Consider the following 11072-nt stretch of genomic DNA (forward strand, 5'->3'; position numbering starts at 1 on the left):
CTATCTGAATAGATTGTTTAATTTTAGACCAGCTGTGTTCATTTTATATTTAAGCTGTATCAAAGATGGTACAGATGTAGCCCCTGACTTTTTATCTGAGCTTTCAGCACCATGGACAGCGAACGCTCTGAGATTGACGCCTTGTCACCTGTCAGGCTGCATTTGTGTGTGTGCGTGCGTATGTGTATTTGTTCTTCAGAACAACTTTGTGAACTGGTTGGTGACTTCATTCTGCTTTCTGAGGCATATAGGTTTGCTTGGCTCAATAAAAGTGAGCATTAATGTGTTGTTTGATGGTAGGATGAGGGATTGTTTGAATGGTAAAATTACTATCATAAGGGCCCTTCGAGAATGTTCCGCCCCCTCTGTACTGAGACCCAGCTCCGCCTCCGACTTGGATGGATGGATGAATGGATGGAACAGTCGGATGGCCGAATGGATTGATGAATGGATGGACGGATGGATGTCAGATGGTTAGATGAATGGATGGATGGAACTCACTGGTGGGATTTCCTGTCAGTATGAGTGGTTTCAGTAAACAGGCGTTTTGGTTGCGGGTTGAAACCCCCCCTTGTTGTCCCTGTGATCCAGCCTGTTGCCGGACAGCAGAACGTTCCTCCTCTCATCTCCCTCCAGACCAGCAGCAGGTTCAGCCGTCATTCCTCTCAACTGCAGCCCGTCATTAAAAGACGGGCCTTGTTAAAAATGTGTGTTGGCGGATCTTTCTCCACCTCGCAGTGTTTTACATCAGAGGCAAAACTTTGCTTTCCTCCTGGGACACACAACCACAGTAAAACAAATTTCCCTTTTTTTTTTTTGGGTCACCACACTTCCTGTGCTGTTCGCATGACAGGACTGGGCAATTAGACTCTTCCACTATTTTAATGGATTATGAAAAATAATAAGCTCCTACCAGCACATAATTAGGATATATAAGTAGTTGGAGTCTGGGCGCAGTTGATTATTACCTCTGGCGGGAGGTGATTGAAGTAGAAGGGCACATTATTCTAGTTTGGGAGCAGGAGCTGCTGACTTGCCCGAGTCAAGCCTTTTCCTTTTGTGCGGGTTTTAATTGGCAGATGTGAAGATTAAGTTCAGGGAAGCCCCGTTTGCATGCATCCATACATAAAGATGTGCTTCAAATAGACTTTTTTTGATCATAAAAGATGGTATTCAATGCTACCCCCTGCTGGTGCTCCAGCAGACATGGTTCATGGCACAAGGATTTCTAAATTTTTAGTTTTCCTCTCTCAGCTGACAGCAGTCACCAGTGAGCATTTGTTGCTTCCCTTGACCTCCGACACCGGTGATTCATCTTCAGTTGGTGTGAAAATCCCTGCTAACAACTCAGCTACTATGAAAGTCGATTAAAAAAAAAAACACTTTACAGCTGCTTGTACAGTTCAAACATCAGATCTCTTCATATCTATACTTTGCATTGGTTGACTACATACTGACTTGAGAGAAATTGACGCGTCCGAAAATGAACAAAAAATGTTTCGCAAGATGTTTTCTGCACAGGACAGATGAACTACAGTACGTATATTAAAAAAACTACTCCACCCAACCGAGACATCGCCTGGTTCCCTGCAGCCAAATGAAGGAGGAACTGTTAAAAACAACTAACACAAAGCTCAAACTCCTCAAATCTCAGGAGTATTGGATTTATTTCTTCTATTTTTCCACTGCAGTGTCAGATTTTGAAAAAGAAAAAAAACCCTCTTACCATCAATCATTTTTTTTTTGTCACGTAGTGGACTCCATCTTTGAATCTGTGATACTTGGCAAAAGTAACAATTATATATGCGATTCCACACATTTTAACACAATTACAAACCGTTTGAAAAATGTTTCCAGCTTACACAATACAAAAAAAGCTTTTTGTTGCCTGAGAACAAAAACACCTTCAAACGACCTTCAACCTGTCGACAGAGAAACATAACATCCACCCAGCCTGACGTGTATGAAGATCAAACTGTGCAAATACACTTCATACTGTAAATGTCTTTGTTTTATCCAGCAGAGAGCAGAATCTTTCCGGTTTGTTGTGCAGAATGCAGAAATCCGAGCAGCAGCAGGATCCCGACGACGCTGACAGAGAGTCTGAGGATTAACCTGAATCTGCTCCCGGGAGGCCGGGCTGCTGCAGGAGTGTGGATCTGAGGATGAAACCCTGCTGGGAAAACCCCCAAAGGAGGGAGCAACTCCGCTCCGATGCTGGGTAAACACTTCTCCGGTCAGGGGGACGCCACCTGGGACTTCTTCCTGAAGCTCGGCCGAGGAAGTTCATTCCCCCCCCCGCCCTCCGACGTGACTGGAGATGGAGACCGAGGACAGAGAGCGGCACTCGGAGAAGCCCCACCTCGCTCCCGCTTTGCATAATTAGCGAATCGATGCCGCGCGCCGCGACTGTTTCAAGGTCGCCGGGAGAAGCGGCGGCGGCGGAGGAGAATAAAAAGAGGAGTGACTGGAAGCGCTTTAACACGCAGCTCATTAAAGCCCGTAGCGGCGCCGGGCGGATATCAAACAAGGCTGATTTTCTGTAATTAATTAATGAGCATGTGCCGGTTGCGAGCGACACATCAATCACCGCCGATGCAGAACCGCGACAACAAACGACTGCCGTTATGCGGCGAGAATCCATCCTTAGCTGACGCTTTATTCGAGGAATCTTTTCTTGTTGCAGGTTCCAGAGTTCTATTCGGTGTTGTCAGGACAGAAAGGCAGAGAGTCTGTGGTGAGGGGTCAAAGGGCGTAGGATTCCTCCGGCAGCTCCCCGAGCAGCTCGTCCAGGTCGTCATCTGCACAGCACAAGACAGAGCAGAACATCAGACGTCGTCCTCCTTCCTACTTGTTGCTGATTTACAGCCACGCCGACATTATCTGGGAAAATACCTGCATAAAAGCGGGATCGTTCATTCGAGGGTGAGATACTGGCGGTACTGAAGGAGCCGTGAATCACCGGACGGACTTTTTGTTTGAGTCCTATTTACTGATTCACGCAAACCCGAGGTTCAGCAAACTGCCCAAGGACAATGACCCTCACGCAACGGAGGTAAACAGAGACTGAGCCGCTAACCTTGCTCATGGGTAAGAGGAAAATCTCCCACCGACATGAAGACATGCATCCAGAAAAAAGATTGAGAACCAATGCTTCAGCTAACAACGTCTGAAGTATTTAGTCAAGCTTCTCTCTCTCTCTTGTTTCACCTTAGTGGATAAATATTAATGAGCTGGCTGCTGATCAAATAATGCCATTTTAAAATGTGACACCAGGTTCTGCCACTTCGAGCAGGAAATTATTTGCAGCTGCATTGTTTTTGTCTTCCCGTCTAACTAATTGGATCATAAATAAAAAGGAAATGGTTTAATTAAAGGCAAACAAACAGGTGAAGCTGATTGATTGCAGCTGCAGGGCAGAACGAGGCCAGGAGGAGCCGCCGCTCTGCTCCGGCTGGATGAAGGTGGAGATCATCGTCGGCCGCAGGTTTTACTGCGGGTTCCAGACGTGACGGCGACTCATCTCCGCCTCCGATTACCAGCAGGGACCCTCTCACCTGCATCCCACTCCGAGTGCTGCGATGTGGCCGCCGCCGGCTCTCTGATCCTCCGCCCTTCTCTCCCCTCGTCGTCCTCGTCCTCGTCGAACATCAGCATCATCTGGGACACCGGCCCCCGGGGGGCGCCGGCGGGCCGGGCGGAGGGCTGAACGCTCGCCGGGTCCAGCCAGGAGGAGGACGAGGAGGAAGAGGAGCAGCTCACTCCGTCGGGGGCGTAGATCCTCAGCAGGTTGTTGGGAGTCACGTTCAGGTAGTGATTGCGATGGGAGGGGGAAAACACGCCCACCTGCTCACACAAAGACAATCAGTGTGGAGCTGGCTCAGCGTCAGGGCTCAGGGCTCAGGGGTCAGGGCTCAGGGGTCGGGGGTCGGGGGTCGTCTCACCTGTTTGAGCAGCAGCACGGCTCCGACCTTCAGCTCCTCTGCTCGGTCCTCTAGGAGACGCCGGTGCACCGTTCCCTGGATCTCCCCTTGGCAGGAAAACCAGAAGACGAACTCGAGGTCAAAGTGGACTTTGAAAGCGATATTTAAGGAGACTGATCCTTTTCATCCACTGGATTTAAACAGAAAACACCTTCCCTAAAAGAGAAGCCTGATTTTGTGAACATGAGCTTAAAACACTATTAAAATTATCAGAAAGAACTTTTTTTTTAACATTTCTATATTCTATTACACAGTGCACATTCAGAGCTGTATTGTACTGGATATTGCACACTGCCATTATCTATTCTATAATCATACTGCACTGTTTGTCTCCATTTTCTCATTTCTTTTAATCCATATAGATGATATACTTTATTTACATTCTATTTTTTTTTTATTCAGGGTTATTTATGTCTACTCCGTAGGAGGGCGAGCGAGGCGAATCTTCCATTTCATTGTGTGTCTGGTATGCAGCAGAACTGGTAATAAAGTTCACTTTGACTTCGTCGAATGTGACAATTAAAGCTCGGTTCGCTCCAGAAGCTGCTTTGGGCTCTGGCTTCAGTGTGGGTGAGAGAGGGCGAGCGGCTGCAGGAGGTCTGGAGAGCAGCTCCACATCAGCTCGGGCTCAAGTCTGCTGCCGGAGACGTTAACTGGAGGGAGAGGCAGCAAATAAACGCCGCGGAGCCCCGAGTCACAAACTTAATCCCGTGTTTTGCTTTCCTGGCTGCTGAGCGAAGTTAAGGTGGTCCGCCCTCAAGCCGGCGGAGGCTTCAGATCTGGAGATTAAACATTAAGCCCTCCTGAAGCGGGAGAGCTGAAATCCTCGTGCACGAGTATCACTCCTCCTTCCTTCCAGGAGACACTTTATCGCTGTCTTCGGGTCGGAAGACATTCAGCTTCCTCAAAGAGCGGCGAGGCAGCACCAGCACTCTGTCTTCAGGCTTTTATTTCTTAATAACTCCTCCTGTGCAGGATTCTGCTTACTCTCTGCACTGCCTTCACGCTTCCTCATCAGTCCGGCTTCTTCAAATTGTGCTCACTGTTTCCAGAGGTGTATCAAAACGGGAAATCAGACCTGTTCTTATCCGTCTATTTTGGTTCAAACGAGACTCAAACTCTCCCATAAATGCAAATCTTTACATGAAAACACCTGAGAAAAATAAGGAATGTGCTCAGTCATTGGAAACATGTTGTCATGCCGCGCGGTGCAGAAGCGAGCCTCTTCATCCGAGCGCTCGCTGACTCATTTTCTGCAGAGCGGCTCTCAACTTTCAGTAAAACAGTGGGCGACCTTGGCCGTCACTCTGAAACACATCAGGCGTGCATGCATTCAGAGGTGTGTGCGCTCACAAATCAATAAAAACAAAGCGTGAACCCTCTCCTTTGTCCTTTGTGTGTTTCAAACAAAACACCATTCTCATCTAAGGTTGTTCGACGGCTTTGATTTGCTACAGAAAATAAATTAAATCTGAGGGGTTTTTTTTTATATTTTTTTAATTTTTTTTAAGAGAAACGTGTGAAGATGTGATTCAAGCATAAAGGACTTAAAGGTTTCCAGAAGAAATTGGATAAGAGCTTCTGGAAAGTTCAATAAACGTGAAGAAGGACGGGTTTCGCCCTGGATCTGCACCGAGGCTCCTCGCCGTGTCACAGGGACTTAATCGCCGCCTGCTAACCGGCGCGGATCTGCTGCGGCTGAATGGCTAATGAGCGCTCCAGTCCACCGCCGGGCGCAGCATCCACTCAGGGGCGTTGATGACCGGCGCGGCTCATGCCGCCGCTTTCTGGTGGCCATGGCAACCGGCGAGGAGCTGATGGGACAAAGTGGCTCCCCGCGGTAATTGAGTGTTGTGCGGCGGCGGCACAATCGGGTGAAGTGTGTGTGTGTGTGTGTGTGTGTGTGTGTGTGTGTGTGTCTGCTACCTGTCGGGTCTTTAAACACAGCCTTGGCGTCCGCCTGCGTGTGGATGATGCTCTTCAGCAGCACGGCCATGTTGGGAACCTTATTCCTCGCCAGCTGCTTCAGAGCGGCCTAACACAAGAAAAACCACAACGTTTATATCAGTTTCTCTCATCCTACTCGGGGTTCTGAAGCAGTCAAGTACGAGGGAAAGAAAAAAAGCTACTGATCCGGTTTATCTGGCTGTTTAAAGCAGCATCCGGAGAGGAAGTGTTTCTCCCGCGTCATCCGGCTCTCGTGGCGATCGCCCGGCTGCGCCGTGATTAGTTCCCCCGGATAGTGGAAACAGCTCTGGAGGAGGCGGCGCGGCGCCGGCTGCCACTCAAACCGCCTCCGGTTCAGCCGCACGCAGAGCGCGCGGAACCGCGGCGCCGTCTCCATTAGCGTGATTGATGAGCGATCGCGGTGTTTGTAATCACCACACACCTCCGGTACAGATCCGTCATTTGTCCTCATTATGCTAACAGACCTCCAGCACAGCCTCATTCCACACTTCATCTTATTTTTTTATTTTTTTTTTTAAAAAAAGGTGCTCGACCTGAATAACGGCGGTTCGTGTGATGAGCACTGACCTTGCGCAGCACCATGACCACGCTGTAGGAGTGCAGGAAGCAGGACGGGTTCCTCTCGTCCAGGCCCATGTCGGCCTTCATGGCCGCCCAGGGGCCGCCGCTGAAGTCTTCCTCCTCGGTCTGCGAGCTGGAAGCCTGAAACAGCAGGTGCAGTGGTTCAGTGTGAAAACTATTCCTCTAACTCGAGGAGGTGGTGGCAGCTGGAATGACTCCTCCTCCATTTTCACACCATTTCTCGACAGATGTTTTCCCTCCAGGTTGGACTGAGGAACACTTAGAGAAAACAGGAACAGAAGCTGCCTTCTCTCGGTCATAGCTACTGCGCTGAAAGCAGTGGGCGGCCACAAAGCTGAGGTCAAAGGTCGTGCTCAGGGACAGAGAGTCAGCTGTCAGCTGTGGGATTCGATCCTGCAACCTTTTGACCCTAAATCCACTCCTCTGACTGATCACCACTACCCGAAATACTAAAAATAATAACTTCCACTTTGTTAAAATAGTATTCAAAATAATCTGAAAGTCTGAAAAAAAGTTTCATTAGTGATCCTGGTATTTCTCATCATGAGCTCCCTCTGGTGGTGCATTTGAAAACATCCAAAATATAAAAAAATACATAAAACATGAAAGTTATATTCGAAATGTGCATTATCATTCCTATATTTGACAAAAAATAAAAATTATTATTCATGTTCTGCCTTATTTTATCAGCTTTTCGATGAGTTTAAATCTGTTCTAATGCTGCTATTTCTATACTAGTTGGAAAAACCGATCCATTTACGAGAAGTAAACGGAAACTCAGTGAACTCTTCGTAGCTTGTCAGATAATCCTCCCTGCTCTAAGTTGAGGTGGGTCATGTGTGAAACGGGAAACTACCTGCAGAGACGTTTTACCTGCACCAAGGTGATTGGTTCATTGTTTTTCCCCCATAACGTGCAGCCGAACTAGTTATCTCCGTTCACCTCTCAGTGGTTTTCTTAATTGTATTAGTTCTGCCTTTGTGCAGAAGCGGAGAACCAAAAAACGAGAGGAGACACTTTCTGAAGCTTTGAGAATTCCCAGGAGAGCTGCAGGAACTCCAAAGGGTGCAAGCACTGAAACGATCAGGAAACCTCAGGAGGACTTCCAGTTTATCTGAACGGTTAGTGAGTTAATAACAGATTAATAACAACGCTTCTCTGACAGCGATGACACAAAGGGACTGAGAAAGCTATATCATCCATAAGTTGTGAAATACCACATGGGTAAGTTTTAAAATTCAGCTCCTTGGCTGCTCAAGTGGTGGAATATCGCTACCTGTAAGTGAAATCCAACTGCGATGTCCAAATAAAATCCTCTCAGCTCATCAGATCCTTCTATCAGTGTTGGCGTCTCATTTACCTGACTGGGCAGTCGAGCGATCACCCCGTGAGCAGGAGTCGGAGGAGCCGAAACCACGATCTGGTCCAGGTTCAGGTCCTGAGGCTGAGAGACAAGATTTAGGTCATAACAGAGCGAAAGGATTAAATTCCAAACAGAGAAACCCTCCATACCCGTCCTCGCTCTCTTTTTAAAAGGTATACAGGTGTGGAGGCTAACCTGATGCGGCAGCAGCCCGGCGGGGCCGGGGAACCGCCGGGTCCGGGGCTGATGGGAGTCAGATCGAGGCCTCTTCCGAGGCAGCTTACTGGAGGCCGACACCAGCTGGACCAGACGGTTGGTGAGGACCGGCGTGTGAAGGGGATGAGGGTTGAGGGCGGGGGAGGGGGCGGGCCCCGGGGAGACCGTCTCAAAGAGGCCGCGAGTCTGAGGGGGGGGCCGAGGAGCCGTCCAGGGCTTGTGTGGCTCCTGAGGCCTGTGAGCAGTCCTGGGAATGGAAGAAGTGGCACTGAGGCCAGGGCGGGCGGAGGGAGAGGGGCGGGGATCTGGAGGTGGCGCCTGAGGAACAGAGAAACCCCGGGGAGACGGATGATGGCTGGATGAGGCGGTGCTGCATGAGGCCCGACTGGGCGGCGTCGGAATGCCTCTACAGGACGAAGGTCGCAGCATTTTGGCAGAAGACGAAGGCTGGGCTGTGGACACGGCCGCAACCGGGGCAGGAGGAGGAGGCGGCTGTCCCATCTGGCTCTCACACTCATCCAGATCTGCCAGGTCAACATCCCAGTCATCAAAATCATCCTGAGCCGCGCAGGGCGCCGGCGGCACATGGACAGCAGCGTCCCTCTGCTGCGGCGCCAAACCAGGACCTGAGTGACTCGACGTGGGAGGATGCGGAGAGGAGGAAGAGGAGGAAGAGGTGGAGAACTGCCTCAAGCCCAAAGCAGCAACAGTTTGTCCGGCAGCAGTGTGCGTGCTGCTCCTTGATGCCGTGCCATTACAAGCCGAGGCCGATCCCTCTCCGGCCTGCTGAGCGCCAATTTTCTCCGGCTCTCGGTGAGCTACAGAGGAAGCACGCAGAGCGCAGGGGGACACAGCAGCTGCCACATCGCCTGGTCCAGACGCCGAGCAGGCAGCCCAGTCTGTCGCCAGGAGATCCTGAAAGAGAGAGAGAGAGACAGACACACACACACACACACAGAGTGGGAGACAGATCATTATGTTAGAGAACAGGAGCACTAATAGTTGAGGAACAAGTGAAACCAGGTGTTTCAGTCACCTCATCATCAAAGTCCTCTCCAATGCTGAACAGGCCGTTCAGTTTACACGTCTGAAACAGAGATAACAGCACAACACTGAGATTTCTGCAGTGAACAGTCCAGATGTGTCATGGCAGACCTTTTAAAAGATAACGTGCATCACATCTGTGATCGCATGATAGCTAAATTAGCTCCGTTTGTTGTCGTTTGAAGCGTCACTCACCATCGCAGTCATGGGATATAGACACGTTTCCTCCGTTTAGACGGTCAAACTGCAGTTACAGAGGAACAAACCGTCATTCGGTACCGGAGTTTAACCAAAAGTCGTTAGCAAACAATTTGCCATTAGCCTGAGAGCTAGTTCAAACTTTCTGCTTGGTGTGCCCCGCCGTCGCGTTCAAACGCGACGTCATGACGTCACGGATGTTTATACAAAGAGTCTTGAATCAGAGCGAGATGACTCACTCCCACTACATTTCCAATCGGCACTATGAATAATGATTTTGGTCACTGTTTTTTTCACTAACAGCCGATCTAAAATATACTTTGTTTTCTTAATTTGCATGTACAAGTTGTAAGATTGGCAAAGTATCAGTTCGCTTCAAAATCACGTCAAAAAAACTTAAATTCTGGGTAAAAATAGACACATGCAGACAGATTTTGTCACTTCACTGAAAATTGAAGTGCCCTAACAAAAAATCAATTTCCTACTGGGAATCAGAGAAAGCACATTACAGGTCAACAAGCCCACACACACACACACACACACACACACACACACACACACACACACACACACACACACACACACACACACACACACACACACACACACACACACACACACACACACACAGACAGTCACTCCTCTAGCAATCTGCATCAAAATGCATGTTTTTGGACCGTGGGAGGAAACCCACGCATGCACAGCGAGAACATGCAAATTGTGCACAGAAATATAATATTGTTTTCTGTGAGGGACGAGTGCAAACCACTGGAACACTGCAACCCCACAAGAGACAGGGATGCTTTTAAATATCACATCCACCAGCTGAAGTCAGAAAATATAAATCAACACAGTACCTTATCATATATTGAAAGAACGATTGGGACCAATAAATGCTAGGATCTTCCTGATTCCTTGTCCTCTCCAAAAAAAGTCAGTCAAGCTGCCTGGTTTAAACTGATCCCTGAAAAGATGAAGGTGTTCTTCTGCGTGACACAAAAGCATATAACCCCATCATCACACAGTGTTCAGAAAATTAAAATAAGCACAGCGAGTGACTGCAGATTCTCACATTTGAGGAAGTTCTCTTTGCGGATAAGCCAGTAAACTTAGTTAAAGTGGCTAAACTTCAGAATGCAGTGCTTAAATGGTCTTTTACTTCACTTTTTACCCACGTAAACAATGTCATCAGAGGGAAATTTCACCTTTTACTTTTTCATGGGCAAAAGTAACACAGCTGAATCTCATCCATGCATTCATTTTCTATGCGGCTCTGTCCTGTGCAAGGTCACAGAGCGCTGGAGCCAGTCCCAGCTAAGTATAAACAAGGACAGGATCCACCTGGACGGGTCTCCAGTCCACCATGCAGTAAACACCAGGTAAACATGCAGAGACAGACAGCAACACACACACATTCATACCTAGAGGCAATTCAGGGTCATCAGTTAATCTCGCATGCATGTTTTAGGACTGTGGGAGGAAATCAGAGAAAACACACACGAAAAGAACGTGCAAACTCCTCATAGAAAGGCTATTGTTTTAACCCAAAATCTTCTCGAGCATTAACCACTGTGTCACCTTTCAGCCCCAGTTCTCAAAACAAATTTGAAGTTTTTTTGTTTTTTTTTAAACAGATAAACTTTACAACTTTACAACAGATGTGAGGCTGGGTTTCAGTGAAAGTTCACTGACTACTATTGTATCACAATGTAAACTGT

The 11072-nt window shown here is 48.4% G+C and overlaps 1 protein-coding gene across 1 annotated transcript; it reads right to left on the minus strand.

Moving 5' to 3' along the window:
• Nucleotides 1-1734: 1734 nt before the first annotated feature.
• hrob (homologous recombination factor with OB-fold) lies at nucleotides 1735-9467 on the minus strand. The gene is made up of 9 exons (XM_030090016.1): nucleotides 9352-9467; nucleotides 9149-9199; nucleotides 8092-9027; nucleotides 7894-7977; nucleotides 6519-6653; nucleotides 5910-6018; nucleotides 3945-4030; nucleotides 3558-3846; nucleotides 1735-2801 (listed from the first exon to the last, which is right to left on the minus strand). The coding sequence occupies exons 1-9, from the start codon at nucleotides 9361-9363 to the stop codon at nucleotides 2746-2748; spliced, it is 1758 nt and encodes a 585-aa protein (XP_029945876.1). The 5' UTR covers nucleotides 9364-9467; the 3' UTR covers nucleotides 1735-2745.
• Nucleotides 9468-11072: the final 1605 nt, after the last annotated feature.

The sequence above is a fragment of the Salarias fasciatus genome, chromosome 4 (genome assembly GCF_902148845.1).
Source record: "Salarias fasciatus chromosome 4, fSalaFa1.1, whole genome shotgun sequence".
Taxonomy (NCBI): domain Eukaryota; kingdom Metazoa; phylum Chordata; class Actinopteri; order Blenniiformes; family Blenniidae; genus Salarias; species Salarias fasciatus.

Bases quoted from the DNA above. Each gene is read 5' to 3' on its own strand.
- hrob (XM_030090016.1), bottom strand. The intron at 9,028-9,148 runs GTGACTGAAACA...TCTCTCTTTCAG, and splicing joins GAGAGGACTTTGATGATGAG to GATCTCCTGGCGACAGACTG. The intron at 4,031-5,909 runs GTAGCAGACACA...TTTCCTGCCAAG, and splicing joins TGTGTTTAAAGACCCGACAG to GGGAGATCCAGGGAACGGTG.